Source organism: Neofelis nebulosa, chromosome X (assembly GCF_028018385.1).
Source record: "Neofelis nebulosa isolate mNeoNeb1 chromosome X, mNeoNeb1.pri, whole genome shotgun sequence".
In the NCBI taxonomy this organism is placed as follows: Eukaryota; Metazoa; Chordata; class Mammalia; order Carnivora; family Felidae; genus Neofelis; species Neofelis nebulosa.
The window spans coordinates 7,117,521-7,139,553 of record NC_080800.1 but is presented as its reverse complement, the minus strand read 5'-3'; the positions used below and the strand labels follow the sequence as shown (position 1 = coordinate 7,139,553).

Here is a 22,033-nt window from a genome sequence, read left to right as displayed (position 1 = left end):
CTGTGCTGACAGCTCAGAGCCTGGAGCCTGCTTCGGATTCTGTGTCTGCCTCTCTCTCTGACCCTCCCCCGTTCATCCTCTGTCTCTCTCTGTCTCAAAAATAAATAAACATTAAAAAAAAAAAAAAAAGAAAGTAAAATACTCTGGAGGGGGGCCTGGGTGGTTCAGTCGGTTAGGCGTCCAACTCTTGATTTCGGCTCAGGTCACGATCTCCCGGTTGGTGGGTTCGAGCCCCGAGTCAGACTCTGTGCTGACGGTGTGGAGCCTGCTTGGGATTCTCTCTCTCTCCTCTCTCTCTGGCCCTCCCCTGCTCACATACTCTCTCTCTCTCTCTCAAATTAATAAACAACAACAACAACAAAACCAACTTGATAAAAAGGGACATGTGAGAATCACAGAAAATCTTATGTCCATAGACTAGGTTTATAGTATAGATTATTTATTCAACAATAATTGAAATTCAGACTCAGTAAGACCAACCAACAGGTGGGGAAGATTTTTTTTAAGTGAAATTTTCTTGTAATGAACCCAAGACGTAGAAAATAGCAGATGGAAATAGTTGGCTACTTTCTGCCCACAACTACCCTTGGCATGGTCTAGAATCGTTGGAAATATTTGATAGGGCATCCTGCTAGAACTCGTCACAAATGCTTGGTAATCTTGAATTTGGAAAGCCAATGCAACCAAGAGTTTATATTTCTGAAGTTTGAGGATGCACTCGGCGAGCTATGGGGCACCTGTAAAAGAGGAAAATTAATCCGCCGGACAGCATCATGATGGCACTCAGGCCTGCCACCAGAATGGCACTGCCAAGCTCCTGAGTATTGGGCTTGAAGGGTATAGAGAGAAATGGTGGGAAGGCAATACCCTCTTCGTTCAACACGGAGCAGAAATTCCAGATCACAGGGATCAAGATACAGATACCGGCAGCTATGTCCAGAATTCCTGAGACAACAAGTGGACCGAAGGTGACATTCCTCTGACCACTTCCAACGCACAGATTTTTAAGTGCAAAGATGATGGAGACTCTCCCCATAAGACCTAGGATGCTGGCGACCAACAGGAGATTTTGACAAATACGAATATCCAAAGGGATGTAAGTATCATTGTAGGCGTAATGGTAACACAATGCAGATCTGTTGGTGCTGGGGACATGGTGGTAAATGCACACCTTCCACATTCCCACACAGACCACTCCGGAGTGAGAGAGAGAGGTGTTCCCTATGTGCCACACTCGCCACTCCACGAGGCCCATGGAAGTGATGGTGAGGATCCATCCTATGGTGGCTAGGGCGAAGCCTGCCGTTTGGCAGCTGTTGGCACCCAGCGGCAAGGCCATGGAAACTGCGTACTGGGGGTCTGCAAACAAATACAGAGCGTCATGAGGGGGGGGCTCCTGGGCTTGGAAGAGTGACCTCCCCACCCCCCACCGTGTGGTAAGCGGTGCTATATTTGAGACGGGAGCCCTGCTGGCGGGAGCCCAGACTGAGTGCACTTTGTGAAGGGCCATTTGGCTTAAAATGGACAGACTTTCACACAGGCAGTTCCATTTCTAGGCATTTGCCTAAAGAAATCATTAAGACTGGGCACCAATATTTAGCCGTACGCTATGCATAATATTGAAAAATGGGAAACAAGTTCAGGTCTAACAACGGGGCTCAAATAATTCATGCTACATCCGTGAAATGGAGCCATGCACCGTGAAACATCTAACAGGGATCGAACAAGGTGTACTCTTTTGTGCTTGGCTCTGCTCATTTTGTAGAGTGTTTTCAAGTTTCATCCCCGTTGTAGCATGTGTGAGTAGTTTCTTTTGATTGCTGAGTCCTATTCAATTGGACAAATGTTTATTCTTCCATCGGTTTTGGACATTTGGGTTGGCTCCAAGTTTGGGCTATTATGGGGCTGCTCTCAACATTTCTATGTAACACTTTGCACGGGCCTACTTTCCCGTTTCTCTCGAGTAGGTCCCTCGGAGTGGGACTAGTGGGGTGTACGATACGTGGATGTTGAACTTTTCAGCAAGTGCCCAACCGTTTCCCCAAGTGGCTATACCATTCTGCCTTCCCACCAGAAATGCATGAAGGCTCCAGTTCCTCCACCTCCTTTCTAACATTTCACAGGCTTAGTCTTCAAGATTACATCCGTTCTTGTTCCCATTCACACATAACCAAAAGGAAGATGTTGACCATGGATCGAGCCCAAACGGGAACTTACGAAAGAGTACATAGAACGTCACCGTGCATATAAACACAACTGGAAGTCTCTATATGCTAAGTTAGTAAGAGACATTTTTCACTGGGTTAGCGTTGTTCAGGCTATCTGTATTGTGAAGAATCACATCTGTACAGAAAAGCACACGAAATCGAAGCGTACAGCTCAGTGAATTGGCACGGGGCAAATAACCCCGTCGGCACCACCTGGTGGAGGATAGATAACGGAATCACTTCCTTACTTGTCTTTACAGGGCTTTCCTTCAGCATGGGCCCCCAAAAGTGTTGCTTCAATTCTGCCTGTTTTTCAAAACAGGGATCCTGCAGTAGGCGTTCCTCTGTGCCCGGCTTCTTTCACTCAACACTGTATTTGTGACCTTGGATTGTGACTTGTTAAATGAGGTCTGGCTGTTCAAGCTTTTTAGGTACTTCTGGCATGAGCGTGATTTTTTTTTTTTTTTTAATAAACACTATACAAAAGGCTTCATTAAGCTTGTAAAGCAATGGAGGATTAATTAATTCTGGTACATAAGTACTCTGTAATAACTCGTATTTGCACCTCACTGTCCTCCCTGGAAGGAACCCCACACACGCTCGGGGATATTAGAGTATCTTCTGTGGGACTGTCCAGAAACTTAGCATTTGCCAGAACCCTCAGCCGTTGCAAACATCCCCAAGACCACAACAGCACCCGCAAGCAGAAGTTGACAGAGGGCTTACTGCTTGGAAGGTCTGTAGGTTCAGAGCCACACAGGGCCTCCAGAAAAGTCACCCTTGCCCACCCCAACCCCTCAGAGTCCAATTTGCAAATCAAATTGAAGACCTATACCTTATGTGTGCACTGGGTCTGAGACTAGAAGAAATTCCCTCATAATCCACATTCCTTTTCTATTCTATTGTATTTTTTGAGAGAGTAGGGTAGGGGCGGAGAGACAGAGGGAGAGAGACGGAGAATCCCAAGCAGGTTCCTCACTGTCAGCGCAGAAGTCCACATGGGGCTTGAACCCATGAACTGTGAGATCATGACCTGAGCCAAAGTCGCACGCTTAACCGACTGAGCCACCCAGGCGCCTCAATAATTCACATTCCTAGACTACTATTTCATTTCTAAATGCAAACTCTGATAGTATAAATGGAAGCATAAAGATCAAATGTAAGCTAAAAATGCCATCATCATATGTACTTAATGACAGTATTGAGTATCCAGTCATTTTTAGAAATTAAAAGAATCTTGAGGCGCCAGGGTGGCTCAGTCGGTTAAGCGTCTGACTCTTGAGCTCAGGTCCCGATCTCACGGCTTGTGAGTTCAAGCCCCACGTCAGGCTCCGTGCTGACAGCTCGGAGCCTGGAGCCTGCTTCACATTCTGTGTCTCCCTCTCTCTCTGCCCCTTCCCCGCCTGCACTCTGTCTCCCTCTCTCTCTCTCAAAAATAAATATTAAAGGGGCGCCTGGGTGGCGCAGTCGGTTAAGCGTCCGACTTCAGCCAGGTCACGATCTCGCGGTCCGTGAGTTCGAGCCCCGCGTCAGGCTCCGGGCTGACGGCTCGGAGCCTGGAGCCTGTTTCCGATTCTGTGTCTCCCTCTCTCTCTGCCCCTCCCCCGTTCATGCTCTGTCTCTCTCTGTCCCAAAAATAAAAAAATATAAAACGTTGAAAAAATAAATAAATATTAAAAAAATTAAAAAAAAAAAATAAGAAACTGTACCCAGCGCTGATGGCCTGTAGAATCAGAACTTCCTAACTGAAACCCTAGAGTCTCTGAAACCTATGCCGTGTGGTAGAGAGGAACGTGACAACATTCTTGCTCTCAGGTCAATGTTATCAAGCTCCATGACCTAATGGGAAAAGTGGAGAAATTGACACGTTTGTCTTTGGGTCCAGAGGAGAGCCACGTCCAGCCATTTTTCTGGAGGTACCAGCCACAGGGACTTGATACCCCTTCACCAACAGGCAGCTGGCATCCTCTCTCCTAACGGGCCACGCCCAACCCACAGTGTGATGAGACCAAGGGGACTCTGAAGGATGCTGTTGCGATAGTCTGGATCTCATCCCATCAAAGCCCCTGGCTCGCTTACTTACCGTTTACAAACCTACACATGCACTTACCTGACATTCTAAAACCCTTCAAGAAAATTGTGTTAGAATGAGGCCCATTGTGACACGGGAGCTGAGTGGAAAGTATAGCCATTTTGTCTACCATTTGCTAAAAGGAAGGCACACCCAAGAGAAGCATAAAAGCAATGCTGTCCTCGTTAGCAATCACTCCCCTCTCTCCTCCCCCGGCCCCTGGTCCTCCATGTTTACAGATGCGCCTCTTCTGGATATCTCCTATAAACAGAGTCCTCCAATATGTGGCCTTTAGGTCTGGCTGCTTCCACTCAGCATAATGTGCTAGGGGTTCATCCACAGATGTATCAGGACTCCATTCCTTTTCACGGCCTGGTAGTATTCCACTATATAGACATACCAGTTTGTTTAGCAGGTGATGGACAGTTGGGTTCTTCTCCCTTCTGGGCTACTATGAATGATGCTACTGTGAACATTAACGTGTGAGTCTCTGCGTGGATGTGTCTTCATTTGTCTTTGGCAGGAGGGGAATTGCTGGGTCACAAGGTAACTCTATGTCTAACACGTCGAGGGACCACCAAATTGTTTTCTTAAGTGGTGGCACCATTTGATAATCCCACCAGCAATGTAGAAGGGCTCGAATTTCTCCCCCTTCTCGTAACCTTTGTTACTGCGTGTCTGTTTGGGTTTTGATTATTGTGTATATGGAAGCACAATGTATGCTCAGTGTAAAGGAACCTTGGCGACAAGGGGCACTTTGAAAGTGAGCCTAATTGTAGTTTTCTGGCCTCGTGAAGTTTAAGACACGACTATTCTTACCAGTCTCTGGCTCGTAACCTGAATATGATTTCTATCCCTTGCATTTAACAGAGCTTCATGAACTCTGAAATGCTTTCCCCAAGATGGGAAACCTTCTGGTGGAGTGTTCAAGCAGGTGCTAGCTTCCCGTGTGCAACGTACACCTTATACTTGCCTGAGTTCTGATATGTCTTTGGTTCAGATTAGAAAGTCTCCCTTTTTAAAATTTTTTATTTGAGGGGCGCCTGGGTGGCGCAGTCGGTTAAGCGTCCGACTTCAGCCAGGTCACGATCTCGCGGTCTGTGAGTTCGAGCCCCGCGTCGGGCTCTGGGCTGATGGCTCGGAGCCTGGAGCCTGTTTCCGATTCTGTGTCTCCCTCTTTCTCTGCCCCTCCCCCGTTCATGCTCTGTCTCTCTCTGTCCCAAAAATAAATTAAAAACGTTGAAAAAAAAATTTAAAAAAAAAAAAAAATTTTTTATTTGAGAGAGAGAGGGCACAAGTCGGCAAGGGGCAGAGAGAGAGAGAGAGAGAGAGAATCCCAGGAGGGGCAGAGAGAGAGAGAGAGAGAGAGAGAAAGAGAGAAAGAGACAGAGAGAGAGAGAGAGAGAGAGAGAGAGAGAGAGAGAGAGAGAGAAAGCAGGGCTTCTTACCTGAAGCAGGGCTTGTGCTTACCTGGTGTGGGACTCCAACTCATGAACCGTGGGATCATGACCTGAGCTGGAGTCAGATGCTTCGCGACTGAGCCACCCAGCCACCCAGCAAGTCTTCATTTCCAAGGGTAGAACGGATGGCATATGGCTGCCTTTCCCCGGAGATAGGCAGGTTATTTATTTTCACCAGCCAAGGAGACTAAATTTGAGGGCTACACATGTTGGCTAATTGGAGAATATAAAAGAAAAGAGGAAGTAGATTGTGCGGGCCCATGTAGAGAAGCGGCCTCAGGAGAGGTGGGCCTGTGGATGTGTGAGACAGACTTGAACTGGGGCGACAAAACGCCAATAAAATAAATAACAATAACCTCAAAAATCCCCGTGAGGTTGTCTCACGATGCCATTACATTACAACCGTGTCACAATACAGAGGCTGCAGAATGAAGAGAGCCCTGAAGGGTTCTAAGTGGGATTACGTGGCCCGAGGGAAAGGGTCTGCCCCTTCCACCTTCCTTAGTCTTCACCACTGAGTGACACTGATGTGGTGCCACTCGAATCCGTGTCAGAAGAGTCCAGGACCGGGCATCAAAATGTGAAAGCAACGAACAGCCAATTAACCACGGACAGTGAGCGAAACAAACACTCGTGTGGCCAAGGAGTCAAAACACAATACAAGAGGGACTGAGAAAATACAACACAGACTCGGAAAATGAAACGTGGAATTACCCCGTGATCCAGCAATCCCACCTCTTGCTCTCTACCCAACGGAAGAGACCGCAGATACCTGCACCCCCACGTTCATGTAGTGCCCTTCATGCTAAACCCAAATGTCTGTCCACGGACACATGGATAGAAAACATGTGGTCTTGACACACCATGGGACATTTATCAGCCTTGAAGAGGAGGGAAGTTCTGACACTTGTTCCAACATGGATGAACCGTGAAGACCTTACGCTGAAACAAGCCAGTCCCCAAGAGACAAATACCGTGATTCCACTTATATGCAGTCCCTAGAGTGGGCACCTTCACAGACACAGAGAGTAGGACAGCGGTTGCCAGGGGCTGGGGAAGAAAGGAATGGGGCAGTTAGTGTTTAACAGGGACAAGGCTTCAGTTTGGGAAGCCGAAGACGTCCTGGAGATGGGACAGTGGTGTTGACCTAACATTTTAAACGTCCATTGGACTGTACACTTAACGCATGGTAAGATGATCAAGATTATGTCCTATTTCACCACAGTAAGACACACACAACAAAGAAGGCCGAACCTCCACTGTCCAGTGACGCAGTCTCCGATGCAACGGAAGTCTGGGGAGGACAACGGCTAGCTACTGGGTCAGACGCGCAGAGCACAGGCTGTTCCTCTATCCAGCACAGCGTCCTCGCTTGTCCATGGCCGGCCCCTCGGCAGGGCAGACAGGAGCACTCAGCCACCGAGCGGGCAGACAGGAGCACTCAGCCACCGAGCGGGCAGACAGGAGCACTCAGCCACCGAGCGTGACTGGAGCTCAGTCTGAAGGCCCTCTCCTCTCCTCAGCCTTAAACTGTGAGCGCATTCCGTCACCCATTGTCCGCGCCTTCCAAGTTCTCGGTTGCTAGGTCCCGGACTCCAAGGCAACATCCGTCTTGTAACTGATCACCGCACCTCTTTGGTTTCTTTTCTGAATCATGTATTCTCTTTGCATATCATCTTTTGGTTTGGTTTAGTTTTAGTTTTAGTTTTCTTTTTTGGCGGGGGAGGGCGGGTAATGTTTACTAATGGACCATCAAAGTCCACTTTTAAGATGTATCTGATTCAGACCTGTCTCCTACTCATTTGCTCTCTTGTCCCCCAGAAATGGTATCTAACCCACACCATCAGGAAGTAATGACAATTTTTTTTTAAAGCTATGGCAACACCAGGGCACCTGGGTGTCTCTGTTGGTTGAGTGTCTGACTTCGGCTCAGGACATGATCTCGCCATTCACGAGTTCAAGCCCTGCATCGGGCTCTGTGCCGACAGCTCAGAGCCTGGAGCCTGCTTCTGATTCTGTGTCTCCCTCTCTCTCTGCCCCTTCCCTGCTTGTGCTGTGTCTCTCTCTCAAAAATAAATAAGCATTAAAAGAAAAATTTCAATTAAAAAAAAAGCTATGGCAACATATATGTGTAGGTGTTAGTAGAAGTGGTACCCACAAGGGCAAGATTCAGTTGTGAAAGACCATGGACATTTGACATATTAGGAAAGATACCCTTAATTCATGGGAAAGGACCTCCTCCTAGTTGAGGCTTGGATTACAGGCTTGTTGACACATAGTCCACGTGGGTAAAATAGCATGGAGTATGTACAATAATTCCTCATTTGTGAGAAATTGACCGAAGATTGGGAATAGCTTCAAATGGGGCTTCTGTAGACAGGAGGCTACCAAAAAATCACATAATGTCAGCTAGCCAGCACTCAGGGTACTAGATTTTATATAGAAGCCAAAATTCCACCAGAATCGCTTAGTGTTTCTGTAAGGAATTTATCCCAAGCAAACAAGGAGAGATATGTAGACGTAAGTGACACACACACCCAATGACCTTTATAACCAAGGTTACAACTGGGAACAAATAGGAAAAATCCCATTCTGAGAATACGGTTAATGAACTATTGAGTACCTTTACAGTGGGCTATCACACAGCAATTAAACCCGATGTTAACAGATAACTAGAGGAAAATTCCCAACACTGCTAAGTAAAAAGATTATTTTATCATTAACAATTTTTTTGATGTTTTTATTTACTTTTGAGAGACAGAAAGCACGGGCTGGGGAGGGGCAGAGAGGCAGGGAGACAGCAGCCGAAGCGGGCTGTGCACTGACAGCAGAGAGCCCGATGCGGGGCCTGAACCCGGGAGCTGTGAGATCAAGACCTGAGCCAAAGTCGGATGCTTAACCGACTGAGCCACTTGAGGTCACCCAATGTGGGACTTGAACGCTTGAGCTGGGAGATCATGACCTGAGCTGAAGTGAGCCACCCAGGCACCCTAAGTAAAGACTTCAACAACATGATTAGTAGACTCCTGTTTCTCGGGAGAAAAAAAGAAGGACAGGAGAGAGAGGAGAAGGGAAGACCTGTGAATATATTACGTCTCATGCATCTTCACGGGCACTGGATGCGGAAGAACGCTGTGGGCGCGGAATGGGATAGAGCGTGCTATGGGCCTAGTAGACTTTCATGTCTCCTGGGAAAGTCCCAGAGCTGTCGCCAGGGGTGGCTGGCATGCCAGAGAGATGTCAATAGGAAAGGTGGGGCCACAGGGATGGCAGGAATGGATGTGGGGACAGTAGGCGTGTGCCCGGAGACCTATAATCGAATGCCGGCTGGTGGGGACAAACGTCCTACTGGTGGGGAGAAAACGCCAAATATGTACTTGGCACAGAATATTAAGCATATATTGTTAGCTACGGATGTGGACGCGTACGTGCGTATGTGGGTTTTTTGTGGCTGTTGTGTATTTTCCATCTTACCCAAAGCTTATTTGGATAATCTACACAAAATTGAATTTGAAGACCGCGGCCTTATACGGAGACAGACAGACTTAGGTTTTCCCCCCACCTCTGGGGACGGGAGCCCCCTAGACCAAACACTCACAGTGCTCCATTACCACCAGTGGTGGCCATCCTTATTACTGGGTCTCTCAAGATATGCTGACATTTTGACTGATTAAAAATATTAGAACAGGGGCGCCTGGGTGGCTCAGTCGGTGAAGCGGCCGACTTCGGCTCAGGTCATGATCTCGCGGTCCGTGAGTTCGAGCCCCGCGTCGGGCTCTGTGCTGACAGCTCGGAGCCTGGAGCCTGTTTCAGATTCTGTGTCTCCCTCTCTCTGACCCTCCCCTGTTCATGCTCTGTCTCTCCCTGTCTCAAAAATAAATAAAACATTAAAAAAAAATTAAATTGGGGGCACCTGGGTGGCTTGGTCAGTTCAGCATCTGACTCTAGATTTGGGCTCAGGTTATGGTCCCACGGTTCCCGAATTCGAGCCCCACGTCGGGCTCTGCTCTGCGCAGACAGCGCGGAGCCTGCTTGGGATTCTGTCCCTCTCCCTCTCTCTCTGCCTGTCCCCTGCTTGCTCGCTCTCAAAAATAAAATAAATAAATCAATATATTAACTTTTTAAACACAGGGTGGAAGCAATCCAAGTTCAAGTACATTTGGAAACCCTGAGTGAATCTGAAAACGAGTCTTTATTGCAGGCTTCCTTGGAAACTTCACTACACTCCAAGAATCTCTTCGAGAGAAATACATAGCAGAGACACCCAGGCTCACTGGATAGTTTTCCTCTTGGCTTTTCTCTGGAGACTATCCTGCGTGCCTTTCAGTACTTAGATCCCAGGGGCTGTTCCTGTTTGGAACCTTCAAAAATTGGCACACCCCATCGGCTCCTCCCTGCTGACCTTGCGTTCTATGTCCTTTCTGGTCTCAGGCTTGACAGTAATAAAATCAAGGCACTCGCTTCCTGTGACCCATGCAACATCCCTCTATCTCCGGACACCGACGCAGAAGAGGCTGAAGGGAGGACCTGGGAGGGTAAAGGTAGAGGCAGCAAGATTGAGACGGTAATGCGACGAACTCGGTCCTTGTTTCCCTCTGTGCGTTAAGTCAGCAGCACGTGCTCCATGGCCCGACCTCAAGTGCCTGGCACACAGGTGTTCCATACACGGCACCCAGGAGGAGGGAAAAAAAAAGGAAATCTCACGCTGCTCGGTGATCCATACTGTGTAACCGGTTTTATTTCTTCGCCCATTCAATACCTGTGTATAAATTAAGCGCCTGCTCATACCGGGCACCAAGCAGAGAAGCACAGACATACACAAAACCCTGCCTTGTGCTCTGAGGGCTGAGGGTTTAGTGAGCTACGACTGATAGCCCTGAATACACCTCCACGTGGTCCTCGCTGGGACGGATCACGCCATCTAGTAGGCCTCGTCTTTGAATCTGATGACCTGGTTTATCTGGCACAGCCCCATGCTTTCGTGAAATTTGCCAAAGACATCGTCATCACGTTCTGTTAGGTGTACCATGTCATTCCTCTCCGCCTGCCTGTGTCAGGAGGTGCCGGAATGACCACAAGCCTCTGGGGGACCTGGAGGAGACGAGGAGAGGGTGCACTATCCAGCTTGGGTTGACTGGGATGTTTATGTGGGTCACCGGGACTCAAGATGTAGCACACACGAACGATAAACACACCGTGCATTGCTTTCCTTCTCTTAACGGGAAGTGCACAACCCAGGCTCTCAGAATGTCTGTGCTTGTAGGTACAGACCTGCAGCAGTCCCGGCAGACAGGTCTGAAAATGGAGCGAGTGTCTGGTGTCCCCATATCCCAGGCTGTCTCAGGGTACCCAACACAGCTCATCCCATACAAGTCTGACGGGCCCGCACCAAAGACCAAGCCGTCACCAATGTGGTTCACCAGCCCGAGCACACAAGTTCTCAGGGACGCAACCCTGCACGCTGTCAGCAGCGGGTCATGGAACATGGCACACAGATTGCAGAACGGCCCAGCCTGGCACCACAGCAGCACTCTCGGGCTGCATTTGAACTGCCCCCAGTTAGTAATCTCTTGACCATTCCAGAACTCAAATGAGACACGCTGAAGTCACCTGGCAGAAGCCAGAAATAAAAACAAAATGTGTGGTATTCATCCACTGAAAAAAAAATCTGACTTGTGAGTTTTTCATTCTCAGTAAATATCCACTCTAATTTTGAATAATTTTTACTTATGAAATTTGTTTCTTTAATGTTTATTTTTGCGATAGAGCAGGGGATAGGCAGAGCGGGGAGGGGGGGTAGACAGAGGGTCTGAAGCAGGCTCTGAGATGTCAGCGCGGTGCCCCACGCGGGCCTCAAACTCATGAACTGCAAGATGGTGACCTGAGCCAAAGTCGGACGCTTAACCGACCGAGCCACCCAGGCGCCCGTTGAATAATTTTTATTAAAGAGACTCTCCCCGCTCCCATCCAGCCTTGACACCTCGCAAACCTGCTGCAGACCAGAACCCTTTCTCATCCTCCCATGCAACAGAAATCCCCGTCTCCTGCGCGGCTCTGGCAGATCGTTCAGGGAAGGCCTGTCCCTCCAAGACCAGAGAGAATGATGCACACACAAGAGTAGACGCCTCCGCAGCACTTTTGTCCAGGCCTAGTGTGGCCTCTAAGCACATGAACAACATGTGCTTGCTTGAGCTCCCCAGGCCTTCTCCAGTGACACAGGACGAAACTCGGAGAGCCCGGGTACCTTGGTCACGGCCATACGACTAGGGAGCGGCAGGCAGAGGTGGCCTCGCCCTGGGGACGTGGCTTCTGGGTCCAGGACGCTTGAGCGCTACCCCATCATAGCAGACGCCGGCGTGGGAGATGCAGCTCATCAGTGGCCCGAATTCTTCACACCTGGTGTCCACACTCTGCCACGTGATGACACGGCTCCCCCCACCGAAGAGGTGGGGCACATCCCACCACCTCTCTGAGTTCAGCTGTGGGGCTTGCTTTGGCAACGGAAGGTTAGCGGTGTGATATAATCAGGTATGTGGAAAAACACCTTTGTGCCCAGGTCGGTTCTCTCGTGCATCCGCCACGGACTTCCCCAGGCCAGGCTGCCGGTTCCAGGAGAAAGACAAGAGACACACGGAGCAGAGTACCATGATCGCCGCATGCGTGAGCTAAAGAGATACCGTACTGCACACTGAGATCTCACAGTTGCTTGTTACACAGCATCACAGCATAACTACAGCCACGGCTGACTGATACGACCTGTGTCCCCTGACTTTTGCCTGCCTGCAAACTGATCAGCCTTAGCTAGGCTGGCCTAAAGTTACACACATATAGAGAATCCATCCCACAATTTATCAGTGGCTTAAGAATTTGACCTATGGTGAGGACAGTTTGATTAAAAAAAAAAAAAAAAAAGATAGAACATAGGTAAGTCAAAGACATGCTCCATTCACTCAAAGACACATTTATTCTGTTAAAAGTCAAGCAGGACGATACGATGAGAGCTAAGTGGTAAGGGTCGAGCATGAAGTATGTACACATTTTCCACACTGGACTGCAGGATAAAAGCCACAGGCCATACCCCTGACTGAAATCTCGCCATACAGAGCATTCCACAGCTGTGCTACGACAGAGGGGGAGGAATCAGCCGCCACCTAAGAATGCCAAGGGCAAAACATTAGCACCAGATTGTTGTTGTATGCAATAACATAGCTATGTACAAAGATATGTACATCGACTCACTGGAATCTTTGGGTCCCTGCTGACTAGACGCTGAAGAGGCAAACAGGGGAAGGTACAGGACAGTGACCCCATGTGCTTCGCGGCAAGGGGGACAGAGCACTGTATATTGCTGTGTGTAAGAGAAGGTCCTCAAAAGACCTAAAAGGCTGGATAGAGACACACACCTCCTGTTACTCACATTTTACATATATATCATCAGAATGATTCACAATACTGTATTCGAGGGGAAAGATCACAGATAAACGCTTTGTCTAAATTAAAAGCAAAACACGCTGAAATTACTGTGTTTGTCCCCCTGAGGAGAATGACAGAGGTCCGTGGACAGCCAACTTCACCTTCTCTGAAGTGACCAGTTTTCACAGGAAGGGACTACAGCAGGAGGAAAGGAGGACACGTCATTGGCAGGATGGGGATTTTTTTTCAAGTCAGAAATCGCTCAATTCAATAGGACTGGAAACTTCTGAAAAGGCATAGAGCTTTCTGGCATGAGTGGATTGCCAAAAAGAGGGTTTATTGCGTGCGTTACTGAAGCTTGCCACTTTGGGACCCCCGTGGGGTGCAGAGACGTCAGTGCTGTGGCTCAGGGGTCCAGCTCCCCCCCTCTGGCTCATCAAGTACAGACAGCGGTCTGTTAAGACATTTGTGTGCACGTGTGTTCTGGGAAGGCAACCGTCGCCGCGGACAAAGGGACGTGTCCCCACCTGTCGGAAAACTTTCATGGGAATAGGGGAAACGAGGATCCAAATGATCCCTCGATCAAACAAATGTCCGATCATCACTTCAACATGACGTCGTCCAAGGGGCTGTCCTGCCATTTACCACGCGTTTAATCGGATGAGCATCTGTGAAGAAGCTCTACATCGGCGTAGATTAAACGGAAGTTATAACCAAGCCGATGGCGGTTGAATGTCTTTCCACGTGCTTATTTTATTGCCCGTGCACACGGCCTCTGTGCTGAAGCACCCAGTTATGTTTCTTGCCCATGTACTAACCAGCTGTTTGTTCTCTTGCTTCTGAAAGTTCTTCACACGTTCTAGATCCTTTGTCATAGACATGATTAGCACATCTTTCCTCCCAGTCTGTGACTTGTCCACTGGAAACTGACAGCATGACAGTGTTTTCTTAGTGAGCAGACTCTCTTGAGAAACTTGCGATTTCAGCTGATAAACAGGGGACAGAATCTATAAACTGTGGCAGAAAAAGATCGGGTTTGGGAGTTGTAATACTCCATGGGGCCTCTGAAAGCACAGAGAGGAAAGGTTCTTACAAGTAAATGGAAAGTAACCCTTACGGCATGGCAATAGATTTAAAGAGGCAAAAACAGAAACGTAGGCAATTGTCACTAACAACCATACGCACACAAAATAAGTGTTATAGGCAGAAGGTAATTTCAGAAATATGCTGTTGGTCTCATGAAACAAGTATCTAGCGAGCACATGACTCCTACTGGACACACTATTGACCGAGGACTTTCACTTTGCAGGAAAAGATCACTTGAACCGTGACGCCAGGACTGAAGCTCCTTGTGCTGTGCACGTGTTTTAAAGCATGCACACGATTCTTTCTGTGGCGATTTCAGGATGCGTGAAGCCAACACATAAGGTGTTCATTTCACAGTGGGTTTTTAACCACTGGGAAACCATTCCCCTTTCCAAAAGGTTAGTAACTTCTCATCATATCATCGTGGTTTTGCTGGGAGACTGAATGAAGGACGAGGAAGGGTCCACACCATCGGACGAATGGGGTACGACGGGGCAGCCCACGCTTCCCAGGGTAAGGAATCGCAGGGTAAGACGGGAGCCAGGGGTTCCCCGCTCATGCGCCTTCGAGACTCGCTCAGGCTGCTTCCCGGGTGGTTGGTTCAGGATGTGAAGACGGGAGGAAGGGCACCCCTACCAGTGAGAAGGACCACTTGCATGCACTACATAGTCTATACTGCGGGAACCCGCCACCCTCCGGAGGCTGGGCCACGTGTGGTAACTGGCAAAGCAAAATGGCTAATGGTGAGATGTTCTGCTCAGCGTTCAACGGGGAAGCTAAAACACATTAAATAGACCATCGCAAACACACACGGAAGTTATTGCTTCTCTAAAGCAGCCATCCCGCTAGGGGACGACTCGGGCTGCAGGACATAAATACCGGCTGGGGTCTCCGCGTGCATCCTCCGGAACCGAGCTCAGAGGGGCACTTTCCGGCCTCCGCCAGGGAGGGCCCTCCTATTTGCCTCTTTCGGGCTGCAGGCTGTCGAACAGACACTTGAGCTGCTCTTCGCCCAGGTGTATCTTGTCTTCCAGCTCGCGCTGCTCGATGATGAGGGCGGACTTCATCTTCACGAAGTGCTCGCAGTCGGCCAGGCTCTCCTCGCTGAGGTAGCTGGCCAGGATGTCGAACACGATCCGCTCCCGGCGGTCCAGGTTCTCCTTCAGTTCCTTGGCGTCCTCGTGCTGCTGGATGAGGACCCGCTGCTTCTCGAGCAGCGATTGCTGGGGAGAGAGAGAGAGACAAGCCCGTTGAGGACCAGGGCGAGAGCAGGGGCTCCGGGCGGCTGCCGCAAGATGCCGGCCACGCTGCGGGCTGCTTCAGGGGACACCCTGACGCCAGGTTAGGGAACAGAGGTCTGACGGCCTCTGCACGGAGATACTCGGGCGCGGCTAGCCCCAGCCCTTCCTCGAGAGCTCACAGGCTCGTCCCGCCTCCCATTTCTTCCCACTGGCCTGGAACAAGGCTGCTCACAGGAACAGCCTTGACGAGAAGAGCTGTCCCCGGACAGATAAGGACAGAATTCTGAGAGGCTCGAAAGGTGTAAAGGACTTAGGGATCCCATGCGCGTCAGAGGCCTGACCTTGACAACACCGCGGCAAAGGCAGCAAAAGGCGCGGATTCCGAAGAACTCGCGGAGCGGGGTGTGTACACCCTTCCGCAGGAGAAGAGCCCCTGGGCGAGCTTGCAGGGCACGCGTGAGGGAGCAAGGACAGGCAGGACAGACGCAGGGTGACGGGGGAGACTCCCCGGCTCCCCACACGGGCCCGCTCTGGGGGACACGGACGACCCCGTTCCCAAAATGTGGCACTGACCGCCGCACCGTCTCTCCGCAAAATACACACCTAATGGTCCCTGCCTTCTCTAAGTTTAACGAAAACTAAGAAAGGAAGAGATGAGTGCATTCAGTCTCCCACCGTCGGCTGGGGGAGGCCGGGGCTTCATTTCCTCCGTGTGATTTTTACTTGGGCAGCAGGACAGCCGCTCTCATTCCGCCACTTTGCAACGTGGCCACGCACAGTTACCAACAGCCACCGTGAGAGTCCAGCATGCGGCGGCTCTCTGTAAAACGCCCGCACACAGAGAGCGCGCGATGAACGTGAGCGGCCACCGTCACTAAGCAGAAACTGTCTTGGTGGGCGTCAGGTCCCCTGCCCACTCCCGTGCAACACCGCCCTCTTCAGGTCACGCGCACAGGGAATTCTCACGCAAAGAGGAGGCAAAGCAAATCCGTTAAACCCAAAGGGAAAGGTGCTAACAGACCCTAGAAGTGTGCTTTGGATTATTAACATCGGTCCGGCTGGGGCGCCTGCACGGCTTTGTCAGGTAAGTGTCCGACTCTTGAATTTTGGCTCAGGTCACGATCTTGTGGGTTGTGAGTCCGAGCCCCGCATCAGGGGAAAGAGCCTTGGGATTCTCTCTTTCCCTCTCTCTCTGCCCCTCCCATGCTGGTGTGTGCAGGAACTCTCTCTCAAAATAAATACATAAAAACTTAAAACAAAACCAGTCAGGCTGACTAGGGACAGGAGGCTGCAGAGGCTGGGAGAGGACCTGATGGGGACATTTTCTGTCTGGAAAGATGGAGGGAGCCTCAGAAAACCTTCTGTGGTGTCTTTTAACTAGTTACTATGTTGTCTCTGAAAACCTTAGCGTCTCCAAACTTCCGCTGCCTGACGCAGATTTTCCTCCAACGCCAACCCTGCTGGAGACGGGGCCTCCTCACTGCCCCTGGCTGGGGGAATGCAACACTCCATTCACAGGGAGCCCCCGGGACGTGCTGAGGGCTCCAGAGCCTGGTACTCAGGAGGACCACGTGCGTGGTCCTTAGCGTGGCATTCCTTCATCATCCCCAAATTCTAAATAAAGTATCTGTCCGTTCCACCCACACGGAGGGAAAGATAGATTATAGAGGAGCTGAGTTGCAAAGACCACACTAGTTGTTCACTTAAATCAATACTCGAGAACATTCCAATTATGTATAAACGAATCTCTTTCTTGTTCTAGTTTTTTTTTAAGAATATTTTTATTTTTGAGAGAGACAGAGCACACTTGAGTGGGGTAGAAGCAGAGAGAGAGAGACTCCCAAGCAGGCTCTGTGCTGACAGCAGAGAGCTCAATACGGGGCTCCAACGCTCGAACCACAGATCATGACCTGAGCCATTCGGACACTCAACAGGCAGAGACACCCAGGCACCCCTCGCGTTATCTTCCTCTCCTCAGATACACGTGGCAAAGACGAGGAAATCAGAAAGTGGAATCTGAACATCACCCAAGGGTCCCGGCTATTTTGTCAATGCTTATCCAGTATGTTCAAACGGTAGTCATCAACGACTTAGCTAAGCACAGAACGACAACGTCTGCGAGCTGCGCTCGAGAACATTTAGGTCGCCTGAAAGCGCTCTCACCTAGAGTAAGGGAGAGGGCTAACTCTTCTGCTCCCCTTTCAGAGAAGGAGCCTTATTAATAATAAAGATGATCATTTGAGGGCCTACACAGAGAAGCAAACTCCATGTTCTACTGATATTTGACCCAGGAAGTGAAGCCAACAAGGGGGCTATTACTTCCTGCATTCTGCAAACCCCCTGAGAGACACATTCCAGGCTGCACACCTCAAGAGAGGGGGAAGAGGCAGACAAGTCCTCGACTGCTTCCAGATTGCCGTGTGCACTCCTGTTAAAAGCAGCGACAACATCGCATTCCATTCTCAGTGAGACCCACTTACACGCATGGTCAAGAAAGGTGAAAGAGACTATTTCCTAGGAAGAGACGCTTAGCAGTAATGATCCGTGGGAACAGGGGAGAAGATGTGAAAAGGAGCCCACAGTTCTTCCTGAACATCACAGCAGCCCTGCAGTCCCATGACCACGCCTGTCAGGCCCTGCCCACCACACCCCCCAGCACCTGTCTCCCTCAGTTACCAGCAAAGTGAGGGAGAGCCCTGGACACCCGAAGGCGTCCTGCGCTGGGAGGTGCACAGGCCGCTGCAGGGACCGCGTGAGGCTTCAGGGCACCAACTCATGACGCCCCACGCGGAACCTTCCCGCAACCACCTCCTGCCCTGCCCCCCCGCCGAGTCCAGGTCAGACACGTTGTATCTACCCGATCACCAGGAGAAGTAGTGTCATCCAAATTATTGAGGGCGTTTTCTACCCTCGCCAGACGGCCCGACAGCGACAGCAGAAGGTTCACCACTTTGTCCAGGTCCCCAATGAACATGCGGAACTTGTCAAACTCGTTGGGTTTGCACACGTCTTTGGCGATGGCGTCCACCTCGTCCCCCAGTGCGCTGTTGGCACGGATGTCCTCCAGCAGGCTCTCCCGGGCTTCCCGAAGCACTTGCAGCTTGCGACTGATGCTCTCGATGAGCTCCTGCTGTAGGGCACAGGGGGGCATGCAAACACTCGTTAGGGTGACCCGACCTGGCACCTACAGCGGCTGCCCGGGCCCTGTGGTCTCACGTAAGTGACCTGCGTGGGGAAGAGTTGATTTTGCATCAACTTTCTAAGAGAGGCTTTCTAAGACCCGGGGAGGGAGAACAACTCCCGGTGAAGTCCCTGGCGTGACATTTAGACATGAAACGAACCTATTCTCCTCCCGTTAGTGTCCTGTCACACAGCGATAGGTAGGACGTGGCCCCTCGAGATAAACCTCATTTCACCTTCACCTTGGCCGGGATTCTCGGGGCCCACGTGAGATTCTGTGCTTCATAGTCTGCAATCTTCCAGTGCAAGAACTGACACGTACACAAGTTATGGAGTCTCACGCCTGCTACTGAATGGCGTGATTTAAACGTATGCTCCACACACAACTAGCAACTTAAAGTTAAAAAAAATAAAGGGATGTCAGTAAAATTAAAAGTCTTTTGAGAGTAACCTGACTTGAATGTGACTGAAATGCACATATATTACTAACTTTTTAAAAATATGGCAAGAAAGGGGCGTCTGGGTGGCTCAGTCAGTTAAGAGTCCGACTTTGGCTCAGGTAATGATCACGGTTTGTGGGTTCGAGCCCCGAGTTGGGCTCTGCTGACAGTTGAGAGCCTGGAGCCTGCTCTGGATTCTGTGCCCCCTCTCTCTCTCTGTCCCTCCCTCACTCATGCTTTGTCCCCCCCCTCTCAAAAACAAAAGCATTAAAAAAATATTTTAGATAAAATAAAATAAACTAAATATGGCAAGATATACGTCTCAAAAGTTATCATTTTATGCGTTTTTAAGCGTACCACTCTGTGGCATTAAGTACATTCACGTCGTGGGCAACCGTGACCACCGCCCATCTCCAGAACTTCCTCTTGTTATCCAACTGACACTCTGACCATTAAACGTGAGTTCCCCACCCCCCTTTTCCACAGGCCCTTTAAGTGATTGTCTTTTAAAGGGGCAAAAATAAAAAACAAAACATATAAACTGGCCTTCCTGCTGAAGTGGCAGGATTTGAGTGGCAAAGATGGTCTGCCCCCTCTGGCAGATCTGGGGAAACGTACAGGGATGGCTCTAAAGGAACGCAGCAGGTGAGCCCAGGCTGCCAAAACCACTGTCTTCCGAGCACGGATGTCTGTGTGCCGTCAGGCCCACCCACAGCAGAAGCGCCAGGGCGTTCACCCCCACGTGCTGAACCACACACAGCCCACGTGAACCCCCGCACGCCACAGCGCCGAGGTGCACAAACCCAAACGAAGACTGCAGAATGTGAACACTCACGTCCAGTTAGGATGTTCAGCTCAGCCTGCTGCAACAAGGGACCCCACGTATAGAAAGCGGACCTATGAAGTCCCCCCACACCGTCACCGCGTGTCCTGGACCCTTTACAGACTCCAACCCCACAGGGAGCCGGCAGAGCCGAGCGGAGAGAAGTCACCCGCCCGGAGAGAGCGACGTCTCATCAAGCTCTCCAGGACCGTGATCTTGGCTGCACAGGGGAAAAGGAGCCCGCACCTCCAGGACTGACACGAAAGCTGAACGCGTGCCTGCGTGACAATCACCAGCCTGGCGGCTTGCGGTAGGTACCCGTACTTGGCAGGTATCAGCAGTCCTGCGTGCAGGCTGAGAAGGTGCCCCGGCTTAACAGACAACAGTGGGGTAAAACCCGCCTGTCATGGGGCCGACGGGGTGGCTCAGTCGGTTAAGTGGCCGACGTCAGCTCTGGTCGTGATCTCACGGTTTGTGGGCTCGAGACGACAGCTCAGAGCCTGCAGCCTGCTTCAGACTCTGTGTCTCCCTCTCTCTTTGCCCCTTCCCTGCTCGTGCTCTGCCTCACTCTCTCTCTAAAAAATAAGTAAACGTTAACAAAAATTCAAAAACAAAAAACGCCTGTCCCGATGACAGTTTAGGTGGGCAAAGTCACACGGCGGCATGAAAGACACGCTGAACCACGAGCAAGCCATCGCACGCTTTGCAGGAGCCGATGACGTGTCCGCTTTGTCTGCGGAGGAGACGCTGATGAGAATCCCCATCTGGCGTTGATGCGCGTGCACAAGTAAGTATGACGATAAGTCCACGGCCTGGAAAGGCATGGGCACCGCCTGCTCGTGGTCCAATCTGCCTAGGGCTTATCGCAATGTCTGGGTATCCTGCAGATTAAGATAGCAGGCAGTTTCAGAGGAGAGCTGTCCTTGTCCTCACTGCAGATTAATCGGCATGGGTTTTCTCCTAAAACACCCAACATGGAATTTATAAACTGCTTTGGGCTTTTTCGGGTCAGGTTCTAGTTAGTCTTCCCTCACTAATTTATTTATTTTACTTATTATTTTGAGAGAGAGAGAGGGAGAGCAGAGGAGGGGCAGATACAGAGAGAGACACAGATTCCGAAGCAGGCTCCAGGCTCCATGCTGTCAGCACAGAGCCCGATGCGGGGCTTGAACCCACGAACTGTGAGATCACGACCTGAGCTGCAGTCAGACGCTCAACCGACTGAGCCACCCAGGCGCCCCTTCCCTCACTAATGTAAAGCTGTATGTGTCTACAGTTCTCTGATATTTTCTCTCAGAATGTGGGCTGATGCTTGTGTCTCGGTGCGTCTGGTTACCTACCTATCTGGGGAGACGGTTTAAGTCAACTTCGAGTCCCACGGCTAAGATGGCCTTTTTCAGACACTCATAACTTGAGGGAAGAGCACAAAATGGATTGTAGGGATGGAGAACCTTCCAAATTGTCACCTGCAGGCAACCCGTAACCCGAGTGAACACCTCAAGCAATTCAGAGGATTGTGGATGTGTGAGGACCCCTAGCCAGGGCTTCTGGTAACTTTCCTGTTTCATTCTTCTTTAGCAATTATCGTGATAAAGATTTCACACCAATGCATGATACGCGCCTTCAAAACCTGCAATAACAGCTGAGCGAACTTGAAGCTGGGCGTTTTGGAAGGAGCCCAAATTCCTCTGATTCCTTTATATGTCGTGCGTAAAGTTTTATTAGAAATACCCTCCCCTTCTTCCATAAAGGGCCAGACACTGACTTTCGGGGATCTTGGGACAAGGCCTGGCCCAGGAAACATACGGATCACTGGTTATCTGCACCAGCCGGGGTGCAGCAGGCCTCACCCGCCACGTCAGATGAGCCTCGCGTGAGCCCATCCGCTTGTGTTCTGCAGCACATGGCATTCAAGAGGGCCTGGGGGGAGAGCAAGTGGTGGCAGAGGCCAGCCACCCCCCCGCCCACCCTGGGTCTCACAGCAGGTGCACTCCTGCCCCTTATCTCTGTTTCCGGTGCCCCCTGCACACCTACTTTTGTCCCCCTCTGTGGGGGGAATGAGGTCTTTTCTCTCTGGGCCTCACGCCCACCTCTAAGTTCCAGGGAAGAACC

General features: G+C 50.4%; 2 protein-coding genes and 1 non-coding gene across 7 annotated transcripts in view; all 3 read right to left on the bottom strand.

Moving 5' to 3' along the window:
- Window positions 1-405: 405 nt before the first annotated feature.
- On the bottom strand, window positions 406-7,175 carry CLDN34 (claudin 34). Its single transcript, XM_058713322.1, has 2 exons — window positions 6,993-7,175; window positions 406-1,359 (listed from the first exon to the last, which is right to left on the bottom strand). The coding sequence occupies exon 2, from the start codon at window positions 1,337-1,339 to the stop codon at window positions 692-694; it is 648 nt and encodes a 215-aa protein (XP_058569305.1). The 5' UTR covers window positions 1,340-1,359; window positions 6,993-7,175; the 3' UTR covers window positions 406-691.
- A 5,504-nt stretch (window positions 7,176-12,679) lies between these two features.
- SHROOM2 (shroom family member 2) overlaps window positions 12,680-22,033 on the bottom strand; it is a 159,381-nt gene continuing 150,027 nt past the window's right edge. For 4 of the 5 annotated variants that reach the window (XM_058713553.1, XM_058713555.1, XM_058713556.1 and 1 more), the window contains 2 exons: window positions 18,336-18,608; window positions 12,680-15,460 (listed from right to left, as the gene is read on the bottom strand). In XM_058713553.1, the coding sequence (XP_058569536.1) occupies window positions 15,194-15,460; window positions 18,336-18,608 (540 nt within the window). In that variant the 3' untranslated portion in view covers window positions 12,680-15,193. The remainder of the gene's footprint in view (window positions 15,461-18,335; window positions 18,609-22,033) is intronic. The other variant, XM_058713554.1, reaches the window with a different exon arrangement.
- On the bottom strand, window positions 21,073-21,157 carry TRNAC-GCA (transfer RNA cysteine (anticodon GCA)). Its single transcript has one exon. It is a non-coding gene; the product is annotated as a tRNA-Cys (tRNA).